The sequence below is a fragment of the Rhipicephalus sanguineus genome, chromosome 5, assembly GCF_013339695.2.
Source record: "Rhipicephalus sanguineus isolate Rsan-2018 chromosome 5, BIME_Rsan_1.4, whole genome shotgun sequence".
Taxonomy (NCBI): Eukaryota; Metazoa; Arthropoda; class Arachnida; order Ixodida; family Ixodidae; genus Rhipicephalus; species Rhipicephalus sanguineus.
The window spans coordinates 17,565,609-17,588,748 of record NC_051180.1 but is presented as its reverse complement, the minus strand read 5'-3'; the positions used below and the strand labels follow the sequence as shown (position 1 = coordinate 17,588,748).

The following is a 23,140-nucleotide window of genomic DNA, read 5'->3' as shown; positions in this document are numbered from 1 at the left end:
AGCGGCGATACTTTAGCAATACCCTCCACTGATCGTCCTTTCGTATAAGCGAGGTACACTCGTGCCATGCATGTACACTCTCTCCCCGCGCCTTATAAAGCAGCCCTGTCACGTGCAATAGAGACAAGAAGCGTCCGCATGTGCAATCGCACTGCCGACACGGCTGCCCGTTTCGACAGAGAAACTCTTCCATTCGCGCGCTTGCCTGCACGCGCGAAGGTCGGAGGCGGGAGAGAGCGGTGGAAAGGGAATACGCGCCACACGCGCGCTTCGCGCGGGAATTGTATCTGCGTATCTTCGCGATTGCTCGCTGTCTGTCGCCCGCCTGTTGAGCACCTTACCGCTTGACTCCGGTATTACGGAAGAAAAAGACAAAGCACCTCAGAGCCGCGCACACACCGGGAGTTTCGTTTTGCATTCTCCGCAGCGCTGCACCGAGACTTTGGAACCCAAGAGAAAGTGGGGCACAAGCCGAGGACCGCGTGCCTGTCAGACGACAACTGCTACGGTGCATAGCCGTGGCCGCATAGCTGTGCGTATAGCCGTGGTCCAGTGTTTCGGCAGCGCGGAACCTCGTCGTCATGGCTATTCGCTACTTCCACGCGGCCGATTACTGCGTGCTCGTGGCCGTGCTGGGCCTTTCGTCATTCATCGGAGTCTACTTCGCATGGAAGGGCCGCCGCAGCACCAACAACAAAGAGTTCCTCGTGGGGAATAAACAGTTACAGGTAAGAGATGATTGATGCGAGCTCTTCGAGCAAACTTCGTGACTTCTCTCATGGATCGACATTTTGGCATACACGGTGCGCATGATTAGACACATTCGATCTTTCTAAGTTTCGCGCAATGTTGTCACGAGGAGATATAGTGCTGCCTTGCAGTACTTCAATAGAAAAGGCATAAAATTAAAAAAAAATTAAGGTTTTCTTAATTTATAGAAAAATGCCGTTCCGCCGCTTCGCTCGACGACGCGGACGAAAAAAAACATGGACGATGCATTGCGAGAAACTGTCGCAGTTCATCCCTCAGTTCCTCTTTTTCCGACCAAGAGCTAAATAAACACTTACTCTCCAAAATTTGCGCACGACACGCACATTACTGCAGTTACTCCTCGCTGGACTAAATAACCTTTTGTAGGACTAACCGTGAAGCTACTTTCTATCTTCCCTGTATTTTTTTCTAGCCTGCGAATTGATTATTAGATAACAAAAATATATTAGAATCACCAAAAGAAGGTGGTATATTGACTAAGACGACAGCAAGTTCTTGGGTGCCGGTGGTCTGCGCAGCCCAGGCCACTTCGCGCGCGATACGCACTGCGCACGAAATTTGCTCATGACACGCACACTCATAGAGTTCCGCGCCAGTGCCCCGCATGGCACGCATTTTACCTCACGGGCTCAGAAGCTTTGGACAGGAGCCGTCGCGGTGGCTAGGTGGTTACGGTGCTTGGCTGCTGACCCGCAAAACTCGGGTTCGGTCCCGACTCTGATCAGCCGCCCAATATTCTACAGTTGTATCTCTGTCGCATTGAAATTCCTTGAAGTTTACTTAGCGTGCGCCGAAGTCGCATTGGGGGTTTTGGGTAACCTCCGTTGCTTGCTATTTTGCTGTCTGCTCTCCCATAGGGCCGCAGTGAAATATATTACCGGACCCTGTATTTACGACCAATTGCTAATAGCGTGTATCAGATTCAAGGTAAATTAGTGTGTTAAAGAAAGGGAGACGAATGCTCTGAGAGCGGAATTGAAGGCTTGACGTCACCTCCGTTTGCATATTGAGCAGTTTTGGATTGCATTTAATTAATAAATATAGATTGAGTACGCGCCTGGCTGTTTATTACGTCAAGGTGACCATTCTAGTACACAATCATTGTGTGTTGTTCGCGTCTCGCTAGACTGTGAAATCTTTTAAGGGCTCGGGGAACTGGTTGTCGTATATATTTACTTTAAATTAAAGGAGAAAGAGAGATAATTTATTAGAGGAAGGTAGAGAGGTGAGATTTCCAACACAAACAGGAGAGGTGCGTTGGCTCTGTTACCTATGATAAGGGAGCGAAATATTACGTCATTGAAAAGTACTGGGATGATGATGATGATGATGATGATGATGATGATGATGATGATGATGATGATGATGCAAACTTTATTTGGGTCCAGAGAAGACGCAGGGGCTCTGAAAAACGTCGCGAAATGTGGGGCATGCGGTTATCCCCAGCAAAAAGTGTTGCCTGCAGCGCCGCCTTCGTACATTTAAAGGGGTACTGACACGGAAGTTTTTCAGTTGTCGCTTTTTTTCATCAAATGAAAGGTAAAGCCCTCAAGAGCCCAGGAAATTTACTGGTAAACATGAATGCGCCTTGAAAAATTCATTACAACGCGTTTTCAAAAGCTAGTTTCGGTTCCTACTGTACCCTGACGTCATGACACAGCATGATCTTCTCATCACTTGCTCACGCAAGACATCGCGATGTTTTGTAGTGGCCATATTGTAGTTCTTGGTACATGACGTCATCACCACTACCCATATTGGTCCGAGAAGTCATCAGCATTGACACTGTGGCCTGAAGTCACGCTAGTGTCGATGTCAGTAGGTGCGCCTTGCGAAAATTCACTTGATGTCAAAAGAAAATATCAGCATTTCCCGAGCTTTACACTTGCTCAGAGCCGTCTCCGTGTACAGAAATTTTGTATGGCGGAGTACACTCAGCTTCCAAAATTGGTGTCAGCCAGCCATGGTAGCCGAGTGGTTACGGTGCTCGACTGCTGACCCGAAAGTCGCGGGATCGAATCCCGGTTAATGGTGGCCGCATTTCGATGGAGGTGAAATGCTAGAGGCCCGTGTACTTATTAGTGATGCAGAACTATCGGTAAATTGACTATCGATAGCATCGATAGTTTCTTTGAAACTATCGATAGTGTAAACAAACTATCGATAGTACTACTATCGACAAACTATCGATAGTCGAATCGGTACCATCGGTAATATTACTAGCGATATTACTGCCACGCGTGTTTATTGCTTTGTTTTGATGTATTCGGGTTTCACCCACGGACTGTTAGCAGCGTTTGACGCAGACCGCGCCGCAATGTTTGAGAAGCTTTGCGATTGTTCGCGATCATTTTGTTAAGATTACGCGCCGGAAGCGAATATTCAGGCTTATTCGAGAGCTTACTCGAGCACCAGCGATAACCCTGGAAGGTTTGATGGCTGATGTATAAAAGACGAAGTGTTCCACCGATTATCAGATTACTCGACGGCCGGTTACTGTTCTCGCCGCTATAAATGCGCAGCGTGCATCGCTTGTATTTTGAGTCTTGATTTTCTGGGCGCAAGTTCGACCAAATAAAGAGCTTCGTATTTCCCAGTCTTGCTGCGGCATTCTTCACTGTCACAACCACGTGACAAACTTTCCATAGTGGTGCTAATAACGATGCTGTTGCTGGCAGGCCAAATTGCCAAAATATTCGCGATAGCCTACTATCAGCTTCGCTTAATTTATGAGCAAATTTTTGGCGAGAGAAACTATTTGCGCAGTGAAAATGGCGGCATATGCCCATCAATAAATTCATATTTAAAAGCAACCAGTTACATCTTACAATTAACAAACTTAGTTCTTGGTAATATTTTTATTTTGAAATCATAAAATGCAATATAAATCTGAAGCCGCGCAGTTCCACCCCATGTAAGGGCTTCCTTTCTGCTACAGCTGAATAGTTTGACTTTATGATCATGTGTCAGCGAACCACTCTGGTGAAGAACACAAGCGTGTCAACTTTCTTGCCCTATGTACCACGCGCGCGGCTCCACTATGTACCACGCGCGCGGGGAACCAAGTTTATTCTGCAATGAGTTCGCGCTGTTGATTTTATACTATCGATAGTACTTACTATCGATAGCGCTATCGATAGCATATTTCACCATCGATAGTTCGATAGTGACTCAGCTATCGATAGTATCGATAGTACCATCGATAGTTCTGCATCACTAGTACTTATCCCTTTCAGATGCTATGTGCACAATTGTGTACACCATTTGTTTTTGCTATATGTAGCGACTAGGGGCTAAGAAAGAGCTAGATATATCGAGCTTTGGATGAATTGAACCTCCTGCATAATAAATTTGTCTTCGTTTAACTTCATTTTGCGGTGCACTACTGCATATGATCCCTTTTCTGAAGGCACTGCTATATTCGACGAATCGTTCGACGTGCCGTTTCCCGCGACCCACGTCAAAAGTATAATTCTTCTTTGCTCAACATGAACATAACCGAAAACGAATTTACACTACGTTTCTAGCCTGAGATTTCGTTCTATTTATGCAAAAACAGAGCATGAATGGCCTCAAAATAAATATATAAGTACGAAGTAACTAGGAAGGATTACTATCACACATATAAATTAACGTATTACGACATTTGACGAATAAGACTGTCTGGTCATGACATGAATAACGTGACAATCCTGTCGCGTACATTGTCAAGCCCTTTCCTACAGACACTATGGCACATACCCGTATACCACGGACCGCAGTATGCGGGTATGCGCCACAGGTGATTGAAAGTTCATATCTACCCAGGAACGGCGAGAACAGATACTGGTAATTTAAATGCGAGGGCGTTAAGAAAAACCGACAACGGCAGCGTTGGCTCCACGAATGCAAATAATAAATATCAATATCCCAGCAGGAATCGAACCTAGGCCTTCTGCGTGGCAGTGAGGTATTCTACCACAGAGCCACGCCAGGACTTGAAACTGCTCTGGAAAAAGACCCTGTGCAGGCGTAATGTCGGTGTAACGTCAACTGTGGCTGCAGTGCTGGATATCTAATTTTATAACAAAGCAATAAACATTACATATGTACTCCTATGATACAGGCGTCATGTAGAGTTAACGTCAATTGTGGTTTCAGTGTTCGCTGTGCTTTTATAGCAGTCTAATAAGCATTACATTTGTATCCCTATGATTCAGCAAGCTATATTCAAGCGTTGCCGGACCCCGGAACAATACGTTAACGAAAGTTACGCATGATATTCACATCACCGCACCGTAAAGTACCCTTCGTTTCGATAATGCTGACGTCTCTGCTCCATCGTGAGTGCTCAAGTTACGTCAGACTGTAAGTTAGCTTTTAAACGTCAGAGTAGTCGATGTGCCTGGTAAGCCCACAATGTGCACACAGCTACCATACTTACAAAAACGCAAACGCGTCGATCCACCTCGTAACGCTTAGCTCAAAGCCAAAAAATGCAGCGTAGACGACTACTCGCTGACTGCTTCGCATGAAACCGATGACCCGCAAAGCGTGCGATCTGCTGAATTTTTATTATTATTGAAAATTGGTGTCAGTAAACCTTTAAGCGCTCTTGCCGGTAGTACACTTGCCCTTCACTCGAGGCAAGCTGCACAGTACTTTCAAATTGGTGCCATAATTTTTGTTTCGTAGTTTCCGCGACGTGTTGTCGACGCACGCGACGCCTTAATCTGATACATAAGAGCAGGTGATACGTTTACAGCTTCTTATACGAACTGAACTCGGTCGGACTGTCAGAATAAGTTCATGCTTTGAGATTATCGTACAGCGTCCTCATACAGGGGAAGATATGAAACGAGAGAAAAAAATAAAGAAAGACACGGATGAAACACACGCGTCTCGTTCGCAATTCAAGAACCGCGCTGTATACGACGCACCGTGTGGAAGTTGGGTGCAGCGTACTCCGCTGCCTTCCCATTGCGCACGCTATCCGCGGGGCCCCCAACGCCTGCCGTTTTCACCTCCTCTTCGCTTGTTACGATTGCGTATGCGGCAACCTTGCACGTCGTGTGTCGACACGAGACGCAATTATAGTGCACCGCACTTGCGATGTCAGCATAATTTCGTGGGCAGGTTACGTAAGCACTTTTCACTGAGGGGCCGACGGTAGGGCGATTACCCTACATGCAGGATTTTTTTTTTCGACATCTTTACGGCTCGTAACACTTACAGGGACAGCGGGCCGTATTTTTCGTGCAGTGTTTATTTTATTGTTACTCGAGGTTTATACTCATTTAGTGCCCTGACAAACTTAACTTCTTACGCATGCACTGTGCGAAGCAGATTTCGAGCACGAACTGCCTCTTGCGCAAAGAAGTAGGCTGGAGTGAAAACGGAAGGCCAATTTTTTTTCTGGGACAGCTTGGACCTCTACGTGATTAAATGCGACGGCTTGCTGTTATGTCTAACTCTCACGCACGCCTGCTTTATATTACGTATATTTTATTTTTCTTTGCATACCTTCTATGGTCGTATTGTCACTCAACTTGGCATGCGTGTCTGTTTTTAATGGCTCGTTTCAAGCGTCCAGCGAGACCATCTTAAAATTTATTCCTTCAACAGCGTGTATACATCACCGAACTGAGGTTGTCAGCATGTATGGAATCCTGCAATGTGTTATCAAAATGTGGTCGAAAACTGATACGCAACATGCTTCGGACTAGATGTATAACTTTTTTTCATGACGACTTCCACGTTTTTTTTTTTCTTCTTTCGTAAATAACTGATCCGAGTTTTTAAAAGGTGAAATAAGTCTTCACAGTACACAAGTGTTGAAGATTGGGCGAGTCGGTTCGTCGTCGAGTACTGCAGAATGGGCAAGTTGGTGCATTGTGATATCGTATTGGTACAGCGCAGCTCAGTTTGAGCGTAAAGAAAAGAGGCGACAGCGAAGAAGGAAACACAGGCAACAGGATGAGCGCTAACTTGAACTACGTACTAAGTACTTGAACTGCTACAGCGCATTTCGGGGAAAGAAGAAACGTCCGAGCAGAGCGACACAAGAGGACAGAGCGTTAACTTCCAACTGAGCTTTATTGTCAAAATGCATCAAATATGTAGACTTGCGCAAGCATGCAAAAAACGACCCTAACGTAACGCCAAGATTAGACGCAACATCGCAACGTCACAGCCCAAAGATTCATAGACGGTTCGCCTGGTTAAGAAAGGCTACATCCTGTTCAGATAAAGCCAAAGAAGGGGCGCTGATACATGTGACGCCAGCTCTTGCTATATAATGCGCTTCTATTATTTCTCGAGTGATTTGTGAAGGGCGCTTTTTTACCACTTCACAATTGATCAAAGGGAAACATCCCCAATAGTTCTCAAATTGTTCACAAAACAATCCAGGAACACACTGGAATTCATTGTCGCGATTGTGAATGTTTCCTTTCGATCAATGTGAAGATCGACGCGGCAATACCGCCATGGGGAGGATGCTCGATGATGATGACGCTAACAACAACAACAACAACAACAACAATAATAATAATAATAATAATAATAATAATAATAATAATAATAATAATAATAATAATAATAATAATAATAATAATAATAATAATAATAATAATAATAATAATACCTGGTGTTTTACGTGCGAAAAACGCGATATGATTATGAGGCACGCCGTAGTGGAGGGCTCCGGAAATTCTGACCATCTGGAGTTCTGTAACGTACACTGGAATCGAACGGTACACGGGCCTCTAGCATTTCGTCTCCATCGAAATGCGACAGCCGCGGCCGGGATCGAACCCGCGACCTTCGATTCAGCGTACACACAAGCGCGTGCGCTTGTGTGTATGGGTGTTTGTTGATGTTAAGTGAAAGAACTGTAAAAAAATCACACCATCTCCCGCTAAACGGGACCTGAGGAGATGCGAAGCAGAGTTTCGGCATGTAGAGCCCGCGTTTCAGAGGGGGAGTGGAGAGGGGAGAGAGAGGGAAATGGGAGAGGGGGAGTGGAGAGGGGGATTGGAAGTGGGGAGGGGGAAATGGGAAAGTGGAGGGGAAAGGGAAGTGGAGAGGGAGAGGGGAGGGGAAATTGGGAGTGGAGGGGGATGGGAGAGGGGGAGTGTAGAGGGAGAGGAGGTGTGTGGAGAGGGCTTGCGCATGCGCAGTAAGGATGGTCACGCCGCACACCACCACCACCACCACCACCACCACCACCGGACTGAACTCCGCTATAAGATGCTTCACATCTAATAACCTGTTCATTTACGAGCTCGTTACATTGAATGAAAGTCAGTTTGTGAGTTACGATCCCTAAATATTTTATCGGCAGACAAGCGGCGATGATTATGGCTAAATAAGCAGTAGCTTGAAAGAACCTTCTGTAAAGGGTTCAGAGGTGTTTACATGAATGCGCAGAAAGGGCCATAGACCACAGAAGCCTGATTAACGCTGAAGCCTCTCGCACCGAGTTTCTTGGGGAATACTGGCGGGGAATACTGGCGTATATATTTTTGTTCCGATAATGAACGATCGACTATGCGAATCAGTTGCCTCTCGGCACTATAGCGCGGGAAGACGGAGATAACGAGAGAGAGAGAAGCAAGGAAAGAGAGGGAGGCTAACCAGACGCACGTCCGGTTTGCTACCCTGCACTGGGCGAGAGGTATAAGGGGGCGAAAAGAGAGACAGAGGAAGAGAAGAGAAGAGGGATGGACACAACCACGAGCACACTTGGAGGAGCACATCCAGTCTACAGGCGGGCGATCAGATTTAGTGTGCGTCATTGCATATGGTCGCAGCGGCATCTGCCTCACACAGGGGCTCTCGACCGTTCCAATGTACGCACACAAAGATTGAGAGCCACGAACGTTAGCTTTTGCTGTCATCGGCCGAGCATGCACGCCTGGATATGGAATAAATTATAGCCAAACTCAGCGGGTGATACATGACGCCGACATTGAACACAGGAAGAGCTTCGACGTCAATGCTGCAAGCAGCATTGACGTAAAAAATTGGGGGACCCTTAAGCTTCGCCTTTAAGAGGTGAACGCGATAGCGAAATCCGGCCCCTAGTGCGCACTTCAACCACTAAGTGCATACTTATTAATGTGTATTGTTACACACACACACGCACACACGCGCGCGAATTTTACAGGCTTTCGATCTAAAGCAAGAGTCGCATGGCCACCAAGATATACGCCGCGCGCCGGCCCTCTCGGATGCCATGAAAAGTCGAGACATATTTCTCACAATGCCTCACAGATGGCAGCACATTATCTAGCGTTTGCTGCGTTTGCTTGATATGTTTTCCTCTAGATGGACATAGTTGTCCATTTTTAGAGCTGTTTGAAAGTTCGTGTGTGTATTTAGCGGCGATGGCTGCACTATCCCGGCGTTTTTCGACGTAGTTTGATGGCCTCGCGAATGCGCCTACCGTATGGGCTCGTTTTCGTCGTGACACCTGCCGAACAAAATGCGTCGAGACTCCTTTCACTACATGACATTTATGTAGTGTTTTTGTCCGAAGTAAGTGCAAGCAACATCGTGGCTTTGTGGTAAGACACCTGCTTGCCACGCGTACGGCCCGGGTTCGATCCTCACTGGGACCGAAGATTTTACCGTTTATTTTATTTCCTACTTTCTCGATTTTTCGCTCACGGATGATTTTTCGCTCACAACCAACGGTGCCGACGCCGACAGCGGAATTTCTGCGACACGAGCTCTCTAACGCTACCGCGTTAAAACTTCCGCTAAAATGAAGCAGCGTCATGACGACAATCATTTATCCCCCTTCTCGCCTTTATCCTGCTTGAGTAGAATATGAAAGCGGATCATGTGCATAACAACCTATTCGTTGAATCAGTCTGGCTGCCACTCTTGATGTTCGATACAATGGCTCAAGGTAAACAGACCTTTCGGAACAGTTTCGCTGACGCAAAGTCACTATTCTGAGCTCCGAGTTGATGATGTTGATGATAACAACCTTATTTCCTGCCAGATAAGGAGGCCCCCTGCGTCCCTATCCCGGCACACAGGCCTAGGTGACGAGGGCCGGCAGATATATGCGCGATGAAAAGCAGGCAAAGATGTCTTGATTCTTCTCGGGTTCTTCCGCCATGCGGATGGCTTGTTGCTGTGAAGCGAGTCCTCGCTCCGCAGCAGGGCTTCCCAGGCCTCTCTACAACTTATATTTGATTCAGCCCCTAGGGAGCTATCGCACTCCCAGATTATGTAGTCGAGGGTCCCTCGCGTCCCACAGTACTTGCATTTATTGTTTTGCCTATCATCTGTCTGAACATGATGCCCAGACCGGGTTTATAAGATTGTTAGCTTGCAGGCGCCGCCATGCAACTGCCTCCCTATTGTTTAGACTTTTATGCTGTGGGGGCACCAGTCGACTAAGTAAACGTTCATTTTCGACGATCTCCGTATATTATTGCAGACGCTCGTCCATGTTCCGGCAGTCGGGCGGCTCCACAGCACACGTCCGTTCCTGGCAACGAGGCGGCCCACGAGTTAGCCCGAGCTCTCAGCTCCGAGTTTAATCAACAACAAGACGTAACAGTAGCTCAACTGTCTTTTTTTTTTTTGAGCTGGGAAATTCTGTGATGCTTTCGGGTTCGTCTTAAAGAATGCGACGTATTTTTCGAAGGAATAACTATACAGGCATTCTTGAACACCACAAGGTGAACCTGGTGTTGGTGGTAGGGTCTACGCTGCTGTTGCAACTTGTTGCTGGTTTAGCTTGGAATAGGAAGTGGAGGGGAGAACGAGTAGTGGCCGATGAGGTTTTGTCTATAATTCCGAGAGCAAAATTAAATCTCTCGGTCATTTTGCTTAGTGTCCGAAGTCAAGAAGGGAGCCGACAGATGGACACACGGAGAAGTTGAGCGAACAGGAGAAATTGCCTCAGACAGGCTGGCCGACGTTTCGATAGTGGGACCTATCTTTGTCAAAGGCGCCTTGTCATCCCCGGCGTGTTAATTTTAAGGGGTTAGTGATGACGTCCTGTCCAGCGGTGGCGCGTCTGTTGCTGTTACTATCGAAACGTCGGCCAGCCTGTCTGAGGCACTTTCTCCTGTTCGCTTAACTTCATTTTGCTTAGTGAAAATTTTAAAAAATCGCGAGCTTGACAGAGCTAACGTTTCTTCACAACGGCGGAGTCTGACTTATGCAGTGGGCGCATCACAAAGGCTCATATAGGGATTACAGAAAACAGTTGGTGAAGCTCGATAAGTGTACATATTTAAGCTTGGTGTGAGGAGTAAGCCAGCGAAGACTGCGGTCTGCCTTGAGTCGTGGTTCCCGGGAGCACGTCGCCAATGCGTACACAGACATGCACACAACTCAGCAAAATGCACCTCCAGTCCTGAACAAAACCTTCGTCGCTGCTAGTGATGACGAGGCTTATTGAGTTGTTTGGCCCGAAGTGACGATATTGCCGGGCAAAATGCCCGTGCTCAGTGGACGCTGACGGAAAACGCCAAGTCGCTCCGCGCAGCCAACAAAGTCACCGCCATAACAAATGAAGTCGACCGTTACGAATTCTTACCTCCGCGGAATAATTCTCTCGTTATGACGAACAATGTGCGGCGGCAACTAAACCAAGGATGACAGCGCAGAGCCGTGAATGACATCCACTAGACAGAACAATACGAGGTGTAATTAACTACTAATGGCGGCTGTTGTAATAAATTTTGTATAATTTCGTCGTTAAGGGGGTGCGATATATATCACGATGTCACCACGCTGTCATCATCGCGTGAGCAGCGAGATTAACGACATCAACAATAAAGCGAAAGCTCAATCCGCTTTCGCATTACCTGGCTGCATAAGGCAAGCCAATTTATTATCGACCTTGGGTGTAGCGCGCATTTACATTCCGTGACCTCTAATGTACCAAGAACGGCATAACCCGTGCTTTCTGTGCATGTGTGTTCACACCTGTGAAACCGTGCTTGTCTACTACGAATAATGTTCCCTAAGGATCCTTTTATACACTTCTTCGACAGCTAAGCTCTGGGGTAGCAAGCTGAACAAAATTTAGTAAACGTCCCCATTTTAGAGCGCAGCTCCTCGGCGCCCGTTCCTGCGTTGAGCGGCGTCGCCATTGGCGGCGTCGGCGTAACGGATAGAGTGAACGAGGATGAAAGAGAGCGAACGCGGAGCCTGTCGATATCACGAGCCACTGGCATCTCACCTCGCTTTCTTCCTCAGTCACGCGCGCCGGCCCCTCGGTCGGAGCTCGTGCGTATGCAGGGCCGGCACGTGCACTGCGGCTGGCTTGGCTTGTCCTAACGGGGCTGTCGGCGTTTGGCTTGGTTCGCAACGCCTGCAGTGCCCAGAGTGGTGTGCGTAGCACTCGAGCGCTGTCGGTGTTTCGCTTGATTCGCGACGCCTGCAATGCACAGAGTGGTGTGCGTAGCACTCGAACGGCGGCAGTTTCTGTGGCAATATGTAACGAATGTTACATTGCTACAACTGCGAATAGCCAAAACTTCAAACACAGTTGGCGTTGCCCCAACACGAAGCTGCGCTCAGAATTCGCATTGGAGTATCGTAATCGTCGGCGAATTTTTTTCCCTTCCTTCTCTCTTCCCCTCTCTATCGATAACGTCGTCGCAGTTCTCAAGGCCGGGACACGGGCGAATAAAAGCAAGCACAGAGTACAGAAGGAAGATATTGAAAGAACAGGTGTGGCACCCTCAGTCGTTCGCTAAGAACACGTACCTGAGCGTATGTACCTGCTAGGGAGACGTAGGGAATTTTGGATTTTACATTCCCGGCCGCAGTTGCCGTATTACACATGGCGCCGAATGTAGTGAAAGTTGAGTATACGCTCTAATAAAGAAAAATTGGCGAAGCTTGCACTAAGCACTAAGCCGCGCAATCCTTGAAACAGTGAAACTGGACGATTATGACGACTAATCTGGTTGCTTCTAGGTTGTTTCTAGGCCTTAGCTGGTGATGAGGGTTGTTTCTAGGTTGCTTCTAGGTCGTTCCTAGGCTTTAGCTAGGTGATGCTAGGTTGTTTGTACGCTAATTCTCAGCGCAGAGAGGGTCGAGTTAAACAACACACAGGCACAGACACGACACGGATGTCCACACTCCAGAGACAGAAACTCGCGCCGAAACCAAATGTTCGCACCTCTTATACACTCACGAACACGACATGGATGCCCAACCAGAGACAACCTTGAGCTGAAACCAAGCGTTCCAACCCCTCATAGATCTACGGGCACGTCGTCGTTGGCGTAGGCCTTCCATATCGCTTCGGGTTCTTGCAGCCGCCGTTGCTTTTCTCGTTCTATAGTGTTGGGCTAACTGTTGCCTTCTTCCTCTTTAGCGGACCAGTGGTGAGTGATGGGATTTACCCAATTTCTGTGGCACATACCCGTTTATTTTTCGAGATAGGGTCGAACACATTACGGCTAGCCTAAACAGCTTCGCTGTTAAAACTGCTGGGATTTTACTTCCCAAATCAACGACATGATTATGACTGACGTCGTAGTGAAAGGCTCCGGAAATTTCGACCACTATGGGTTTCTTTAACGTGCACCTATGTCTCAGTACACGGGCCTCCTGCATTTCGCCGCCATCGAAATGCGGCCGCCGCGGCCGGGATTCATTCCCGCAACCTTCGAGTCAGTACTCAAACACTATAACCACTGGACTGCTGTGGCGGGTAGTCGATAACAACCTCAAGAATAGAGATTATCTATTCTTGAGGTTGTACTCGACTAGAGAGATTATCTATTCTTGAGGTTGTACTCGACTACCCGCCACAGCAGTCCAGTGGTTATAGTGTTTGAGTACTGACCCGAAGGTTGCGGGAATGAATCCTGGCCGCGGCGGCCGCATTTCGATGGCGGCGAAATGCAGGAGGCCCGTGTACTGAGACATAGGTGCACGTTAAAGAAACCCATAGTGGTCGAAATTTCCGGAGCCCTTCACTACGACGTCAGTCATAATCATGTCGTGGATTTGGGAAGTAAAATCCCAGCAGTTTTAACAGCGAAGCTGTTTAGGCTAGCCGTAATGTGTTCGACCCTATCTCGAAAAATAAACGGGTATGTGCCACAGAAATTTGTGCAGCCTATCAGAAAACTGTCATCATAATAAACGGGTATGTGCCACTGAAAGTGCGTAAATCCCACTACTCACCACTGGTGTACTAAAAATGAATATATATATATATATATATATATATATATATATATATATATATATATATATATATATATATATATATATATTTGCTGTTTATTATAATCAACGGGACCTTGCTTTCTACAGCCAACGCCCAGAAAACACAGCACTGCGCTATACCGATATATCATAGCAGTCCTAGTTTCCGTAACATAGCAGTGCTCTGTTTACTGATCCACTTCCTTCATTAACCAGCACAGATTCTAGGACAATCGTTTCTTTTCGCTGCATTATGAGGCCACGTCTTTCGTTATAAACACCGTTCAACGAGGCCCCGAATTTTGCATTAAGTTGAATGCAGTAACAGCGACCTCGAAAGCAAGCATTTGCACTGTCGCAAGACCTTCCGCAGCGCAGCTTCTGGGTTCCTACCAACGAGCGCGGACAAATGGCTACTGCAGATAACCAGTTGAATCAAAGTGGTTGAAACTCACATTTCGAACGAAACATTGGTCCCGTATGCTTCTTTATGTCAGTAATGCAGCAGGTTTTGATTCCTGGGCTCTTATGCCCCGAAGCAACAAAACTGACAGGGTCCCTGATGCGTTCGCCTAAGACGACTCGAAGGCGAAATCCATCTTCTTTTTCTTCTCAGTCAATGTATTCACCCTCCCTGCCGCCCTCCGAAATCTTTCTGCATGTAACGCGATTTTGCACTGCCTCCAGTATCGGAGGCATTGTAAGTTTTCTGCACCTCACCTGGTTTTGCACTGTCTCCGTGATCGGCGCACCTTTGACGAAGCGACGACGTCGTGTGATAACGTCATCTTGTGACGTCACGTTATGTGACGTCATGATGATGTCACGAATTTTGTCGGTCCGTTTGGTCAAGATGACGTCGTATGGTGAGGTCATCACGTGATGGTGATTTTCTGCATTACTAGTGTTGAAGCGGCCGACGGTCAATTTTCGCGTTTGATGAGGCATCGAAGGCTTTCGCCTTAAAAGCCCCCAATCAACGCCGCAGTGAGAGACGCCGGATTCATTTTGACCACTTGGTCTTGTTCAACGTGCACCCGAGTTACAAGCGCGTGAGCGTCGTGGCCATTTCGCTCTCACCTCACTGCTGCCACCGCGGCCCGGAATCGAGCCGGCGACCTCGTGCACATAAGCAGTAAGCCATACCGGCAACTGGGCCACAGTGGGCACAACTTCGTGCCCGTTGTGTTACTCTACGCAATTTTCTGTACGAGACAAGAATTTCTCGCTAATTTTGATGACAAGGTAGTCTTGGGCCTCTTCCACGCAAGTTCAATAGCGGGTTACGATGAATATGCCTGACCGAATTTAAATACCGTATTTACTCGCATACTACCACCACTGTCTAAAGTTGGTTACGGTTGGCTAAATGACGGATGATTGCGGCTAACGCCAGCTCAGGATGTCCAAATGATTGATAATGTTGGATAGAGCTGGCTATCCGCTTTTATAACAGCAACATGGGATTAATGTAATCGCAATCCAACGATGGAGATGTCGACCTTGTTCATCCTCTTTTAGCATTCTCATTTTTCACTGTATTATTTAGTCATTCATCACTTCATATCCTGCAGTGTCAGTCAACCTTTAATTTATTAATTTTATTGTTTAATATCTTCTTGAGGCCTCGTACTGCATGCGGCATTGGCGTCACTAAAGAGTGGTTTGCACCATTCGACGGAGCCAAGCATCCAGCAGGCGCCATCTTATTGCTAGATGCCAGCCAACCATTGCTAGATGCTCCCGTTGCAAATGACTTCTTCTGTAGCACGCGAATAAATGCTTCCTCGAATGTTTTACGCACTATGACAATGTTCCCGGAATTTCAACCGAGCAGCTGCATTTCATACATGATAAATCGGAATGATGAAAACAAAGCAGGCTGTAAAAAGCGGCGAATGTTTTCTTTTTTTTCTTCTTTCAATACCGCCTGTAGATTATATCCGTGCAGCAGCTGCAGTCTGTACTTCGGAGAAGCGAAAAGCACAATGGAATGAGAAACATGTCTGCCTTTTGACAACGTTGGCTTATCTGTTCTGTTCTGTTCTGTTCAGCTTAGTTAAGATTTCTGGGCTCGTTGTGCTTCATTTCATGCTTGTCCGGCGTTGCATAGTTCTTCGGCCCACCACAGAATCCACTAGGCCCTGGCTCAGCATCTTCCATAGCGCGCCCTTTCCGCGTTACTCAATAGCCATCAGTAGGTCGAGACACGCGAACGCGCAATGACGAAGTGAACGCGCAGGTCGCGCGGTCGCGTGATATTTCTTGCTTCGTTCCTCTCACGCCTTGCTTTTGCAAGTACGCTTGTCCATCCCATATTATGTAGGTATATTTTAAATATAAGGACAAAAGCTCTAAAAATTCACTGACATGAATACCAGTGTCATTTTGGAAATCTACACATCCGTAATCGTCAATTGTCGCCTCAACGCTACGCATTAAACCTGCCAGTGGAACTTGCTGCTAAATTTTAGTGCTGAGCACGTGTGCTGGAGGTATGATCCTAGGGCAGGTAAACCGCTCCTACCTTTTCAGTCTGCACATTCCAAATTGGTGAAAAGAAGTGTTGCTTGTTTTTGTTTTAGAAATGTTTCGTCCAAGTCATGTCCTCAACTAATGATGGAGGCAGTGCAGACTCAATAAGTACTCTTATCTCTGGCGGTCTATCCGATGCATGTGCAGGTTTCAGTAGCTGAAGGACTACTAAAAAAACTGGTGCGACCACTGCAGCCGCAAACAAGCAACAAAAAGAAGAAAGTAGAAAGTGGCCATTCCATATATTCACAAACTGGAACATAATCTTAAACGAATCGCTGACAAATCACAGGTGTCAAATGTATTTTCGGCCCCGCTAAAGTTAGCCTCTTTGTGTATAGGCTAAGGCAGCCCGACAGAAGTAGTGAAGAGGCAAATTCTTGCGCAAAAACACCTTGCTCCTTTTCAAGATTTCGCAGTGGGTGTAGTTTATGCTATTCCGCTGAGCTGTGGTGAGCAGTACATCGGCCAAACTGGCCGATGTATAAATGAGAGATTCAGAGAGCATGCTAGTAATGTAACGAAATGTCAGGGGGGTATTCATGCTTTGCAGTGCAAAAACTGCACGTGTGTGCCAATTTTTAATAAAGCTGATGTGGTAAGCAAACCTAGAAAGAAGCATATGCGTGAGATTATCGAAGCTGAGATGATTCAAAGGTTGAGTGATGAATCTGTCGGTTCGCCGTCAATCTTGTTATCTAATAAAAAGTTAATGTTTCTCCGATCTGATTGTTCAAGATGATGCGAAGTCTATCTGGTTTGACATGCGCATTGATGCGGCTGTTTTTCTGTATATATATGTAAGGAAAATTTATACACTAAACTGTTGTAAGTTCAGCGCTGTGTGTGTTTCCTTCCTGTGTCGCCGTCGTGATTTCGCACTGTGTGTTTCACTATGCTACACCAACATGCTCAAGTGCGTTCTGTTGTAAACTATATTGAGTGTTAGTTTTCTTGCGCGCTGTTTAAATTCATTATGCATAATTTCGACCACCTGGTGTTTTTTAACGTGAAACTAAACCTATATGTGCACGGGTTCGCCAAGAAATCCTTCGCATTTGGAAATCACCAGCAGTTTGCACGCGCTGGTAGAGTCGATCTTATGTGAAGCAGTCGGCACGAAGCTGGCAATGGTACATATTGTTGTATTCTGAGCCAAGTGTTACATATCCTCGCTAAGGCGACGCCACAGCGAATGCAAAATATGGATGCTTCATTATTAGCGCAGAGAAGCTGGTCAGAGCGACATGCTTGAATAATTCATTTTCTTAAATGGCCCCTCACCAGAATTTATATAAAATTTTAGTTACGCACTGGAAGTTGCTACGTGCCCAACAGAGAGCGCTCTACCGCAAGAATTTTTCAAATTGGTTCATCACAACCAGAGTTCAAAAATATTTTGAAACGGTGCACAACCACAATGTGAGGAGGCGAGATTCGAATCCTTTCCACTTGCCCTGCCTAGCCTTCGCAAGCCAAACCCCTTCCTTGCGTTCTCCCATACCGGAACCGGAGGATCGCGTTACGCACGCGCACCTAACGAGACGTGGGCAGCTTCATCGACGCAGGCGCACTCGGTGTTGTACGTCATCGCCCCATCTGGGAATGACATAATGCAGCGCTAAAAACACACACACCACAATGTAAGGAACACAAACCGACGGGACAGGCGCTGTCCGGAAAGCGCTTGTCCGGAAAGCGCCTGTCCCGTCGGTTTGTGTTCCTTACATTGTGGTGTGTGTGTTTTTAGCGCTGCATTATGTCATTCAGCAAGCACCAACTCGCCCAACAACACGTTCTTCAGCCCCATCTGGGAGCACGGCACCCACGAGAGGGGCAAACAACCTTGATTTTAAAATTTGAGCTCCTTCAGCAGCGCGTAGCGATCTAACTCTTGGCAGACACAATCGTGAGCGCGCAGTGTAATAATTTCGCTTGTCAGCTCAATATAGATAGGCCTGATGAGAAGCCCTTTAAAGCAAACAAAACCTCTACATTTTCCGTGAGTAAAATGAGATGCTGTGTCTCCAGACAGCATTTGGTAGCTATATGAGCTACCGAATGAGCAATCCAGAGCTTTTTATGAGAACTCGTGGAGATAGCTGCAACCTACATCCTGTCAGAAAACATGCAGAATTGTGCTCCTCTGCACTCGCCAGCCTCCGCTCCGTGGCGTACCAGTGGCTTACCTGTGCCGAAAATCCTCATCGGTGTGGGAACGCTAGGTCCGCCGGCAACCTACAACATCCTCATCATCATCAGAACCATTATCTCTAAAGTGCCGATGACGTCGCTGTAATATCTAATACCTTCGCTTCATTTCATCGTCTCATCTCATCGAATCATCATCGACAACACGAGAGCACGGGAAACCAACACCTGCCATTACCATGACATTCACTTTCTTCGTTGCGTTCTTGATCTGCAATCACGGTCCTGGTCCTTGTCATACAATGAAATTAGCTATTAATATCGCATGAAACGTACCAAGAAAATGGGATTTACACGACGAGTTGGATACTAGAGATGAAGCAGTCTCTTGGTACTTTCCGTCGAAATATGATACTCGCGCTTCCAGCTTTCGCTCTCGCATCCTTAATAATAAATAATAATATCTGGGGTTTAACGTCCCAAAACCACGATATGATTATGAGAGACGCCGTAGTGGAGGGCTCCGGAAATTTTGACCACCTGGGGTTTTTTAACGTGCACCTAAATCTAAGTACACGGGCCTCAGACATTTTGCTCTCGCATCCTCTTTTCGACGCATGTCTATCTATCTGCATAACGACTGGCTGTTTTCTGCATTTTCTTTCTTCTATTTCTCTTTCATGACAGCAACGATACTGTTATTCTGAGGCTACAAATTAATTAGATTGATAGTCGCAGATAAGCGCTGCAAATGGGACGATGAGCACACAGGACACAGCACTGTGTACTCACCGTCCCGTTTTCTGCGACAATGTTCATGAACCAATTAGCCCACCTAAGAACTCCCCGCCATATTTGTTGTACCTGTTTTCATTTCTGTTTCACGACGTATCTGAACATTGAATCACTGAACATTGAGATCATTGAGTTATTGAAGCAGACCACGATCGTGCTTATTATCTCGTGGACGTCACAGATAAAAAAAAATTGTACCCGCTTTCATTTCGGTTTCCCGACGTATCTGAAGCAACGATTCAATGTTCAATGAATCAATGTTCATGGTCGCCGCGCCGCGATTGGTTATCATCAGTCACTATCTTTGTGTCGTTACTTTGGTCGTCGTTCAGCTCACTTCAGCTAAATTACACATTATTTATACCTGTCCATTCCAACGTTCCCACTTACGGTTGACCTTTATTGACAAAGTTTTCGCGACCCCTGGACTATCTCGTATAAAAATTCACAGGGTTCCTTATGAATTCACCTAAAACGACTTGAAGATGAAAGCCATCTTATTTTTCTTCGCAGACGATGTATTTAAAGCTCCTCTATTTAAAGCCCCTGATTAGATGTATTGATCCGCCCCCGCCTCCTTCCGAAAGCTTTCTGCACCTAACGTGGTTTTGCGCTGCCTACATGATAAGAGGCATTGCAAACATTGCGCACCTTACCAGGTTTTGCGCTACCTCCGGGATCGGCCCACTTTTGACGAAGCGGTGATGTCATGTGATGACATCAATGCGTGGCGTCACATCAATATGACGTCCTCACGTGATGATTTTTTTGCATCATTCATGTTGATGCCGCAGACGCCGACGGCCAATTTTTGGCGTTTGATGGGGCGTCTAGGGCTTTCACCTTAATAAACCCGAATTCTGATGTTAATTTTCTCGCAGGTATTTCCAGTGACAATGTCTATAATGGCGAGCTTCTTGTCGGCGATTGCCATTTTGGGCGTGCCGTCGGAAAGCTTCATCAACGGCTCCCAGTACATGGTCAACTTCATCGGTGTCGTCATCGGCATCCTCTTGGCAGCTCACGTCTTTCTGCCCGTGTTCTACGAGATCGACATGATCAGCGTGAACCAAGTAAGAACAGCTGACGAAATCGCTTGTAAACTGGGAACATATATTGCAGACTGAAATCTACCGGCTTGATGCCCTTCTCTTAGTCACACAGATGGTTTGCTTCTGTTTATTATGGTCGCAAGAAATGAGAATACTAATAATAATTTGTGGGGTTTTACGCACTAAAACCACGATAAAGAAATAAGAATGATGGAAGGGAACAAAAACTTGGAGGACTCTTGAGCTTCGCCTTCAGAAGGTCGCGGGTTCGATCCCGGCAGTGGCGGTCGCATTTCGATGGTGGCGAAATGCCAGAGGCCCGTGTACTGTACGATCTCAATGCACATTAAAGGGGTACTGACACCTTTTTTCGAAGGGGAGTTTACTCTGCCATACAAATCTCCTGCACACAGATACGGTTGTCAGCAAGCGTGAAGCTCATCAAATGCTGATAAGCTATTTTATTTTAATATTAAAGTCAATTTTTCCATGGCGCACCTACTGACATCGACACTAGCTTGACGTCAGGCTACAGTACTAATTCTGGTGACCTCACGCAGTCTGGCTAGTTGTGATGACGCCAGGTACCAAAACTTCCAAGACGGCCGCTTCTGCGTCACCAAAACATTCAAAAGGGCTGCTTGTGCGTCACCAACAGAGCCACGGTGCGGAGCGGTCGTGGAAACGTCACTATATATTGCGCGAGCGCGAGACGAGAAGCTCATACAGTGTTGTGACGTCAGGGAACAGTAGGAACCGAAACTAGTTAAAAAAAAAAAAACATGCTGTAATTACTTTTTCAGCGTGCACTCGTGCTTAGCACTACCTTTTCCAGGCTTTAAGGGCTTGGCCTATCATTCGACGCAAAAAAAAAAAAACGACAACTGAAAATTTTCGTGTCAGTACCCCTTTAAACAACACCAAATGGTCAAAATTTCCGAAGCCCTCCACTAGAGCGTGCCTCATAATCATATCGCGGTTTTGGCACGTAAAACCCCAAATATTATTATTAGCTTCGCCTTCAAGAGTAGAATGCGATAGCGTGATCGGGCCCCGTGCGCATCGCCTTCAACCGTGCCGCAAAGAAAGGAACGTTAGTGCACGCAACATTAGCCGTTTCAAACTATCCTAGAATGCCCACTGCAAGTACAGTTGCGAAGGGCCCACTACGCCATAATTCTTCCTTCTGCAAATTGACGAAATACCCACTACGCGTCCGTAAGGCGCCAGGCGCACCTGAGTAGCTGCACACTTTGTAATGGGCGGGCAGCTTTAAACTGCCCACTCGTTGCGCAATTCACTCGTTTTGACGCCAATTCTGGCACCCAATATTTCATGCAATCAGGAGACTCCTCCTCCTACATGACCTTCTTGTAGCGTTTTTTACAAAGTGGTTTCAAGCATTTTAATCCTGGGACATTCTAAGGAGAACAATAGTAAAGACCTGCTATCACAGCTCATGGTATTAGGTTCCTCCCTTTCAAAAAGAGCACTACCAATAATACACCATATGATTTCTTTATGTTATTAGGACTTTATTCGCTATGGAAAAGTCGCATGACTGACAGGCACGCAGAGCTAGCCACCACGATCGAAGAGGTCTGTCTTCCGAGAAGAGAGCAATAGATGAAAAGGAAGAGGCAGGGAGGTTAACCTGGTACCAGTAACCGGTTTGCTACCCTGCACAGGGTTGGGGATATAGGGGTCGGAAATAGGACAGAGAGCGAGAGAGAGAGATAAAATAAAAACAGAAAATAAAAAAATGCGCACATGCACACACATGCAGCACGTTCCAATCAGAGCCGTTCTGATAGACCGTTTGAACGCAGAAAGCGCAGTGGCACATGCATAGCCTTCTTCTGTGACGTTAAGTCCTGTAGATGGCGCTGGATTCTTTGTTCCGAAAGAGTTCGGTCGTCCAATTTATCCAGCGCGTTGCAAAGCGACTGTCTCTGCGAACAGTGTTGTGTACATTCGCACAGAATATACTGAATCGTTTCATCGCTCTCGGAGTGGTCACAAGCTTCGGTGTCGGCCAATCCTATGCGGAACGCGGACGCATCGGTAAATACGACACCCAACCGTAACCTGCACGGAAGGGTAGCGTCATCTCAGCGAAGTCCTGGAAGAAGCTGCTCAAGCGAGCAGTGTTGTTGAGACTTTCGACTCCCTTTCGGAGTGGCTTGCACTTTTGGACGCTTGTGTGTGTTTGCCTCATTTTTGAAGTTCCTCCTTCTGTATGGAACAATGCGGGTGCTGTGGATATTAAAGTAATTCTTATGTGCTGATCTAATGGGCTAATGTCCTAATGTAATTATGCTGTGCAGGGTTGAAGATAATCGCAGGTAATATTTCCATGCACAAGAAGAAAAACATGGCAGGGCTCCGTGGTAGAACAACCGCTTGCCACGCAGAAGTCTCGGTTTGATTCTCACTCGGACCCAGGGCCGTAGGCAGAAACTTTTTTCGGGAGGGGGTGGGGGGGTGGGGGGGAGGGGCACCTCCATGATCTGAAGTGGGGGCAGGGCAGGCAGATGTGGTCGAGTGTCATTTTGTGCTGTGTGTGCCATGGCCAAAAAAAAAGAAAAAAAATTCGGAGGGGCACGGGTCCGGTGTGTGCCCTCCCCCCTCTCCCTTAGGCTACGTCACTGCTC

At 46.8% G+C, this 23,140-nt stretch overlaps 1 protein-coding gene across 1 annotated transcript in view; it reads left to right on the top strand.

Moving 5' to 3' along the window:
- The first annotated feature begins 282 nt into the window (after window positions 1-282).
- Window positions 283-23,140, top strand: part of LOC119393299 (sodium-coupled monocarboxylate transporter 1) — a 43,599-nt gene continuing 20,741 nt past the window's right edge. The window contains exons 1-2 of the mRNA XM_037660241.2: window positions 283-728; window positions 20,316-20,507. Of these exons, the coding sequence (XP_037516169.1) occupies window positions 582-728; window positions 20,316-20,507 (339 nt within the window). The 5' untranslated portion in view covers window positions 283-581. The remainder of the gene's footprint in view (window positions 729-20,315; window positions 20,508-23,140) is intronic.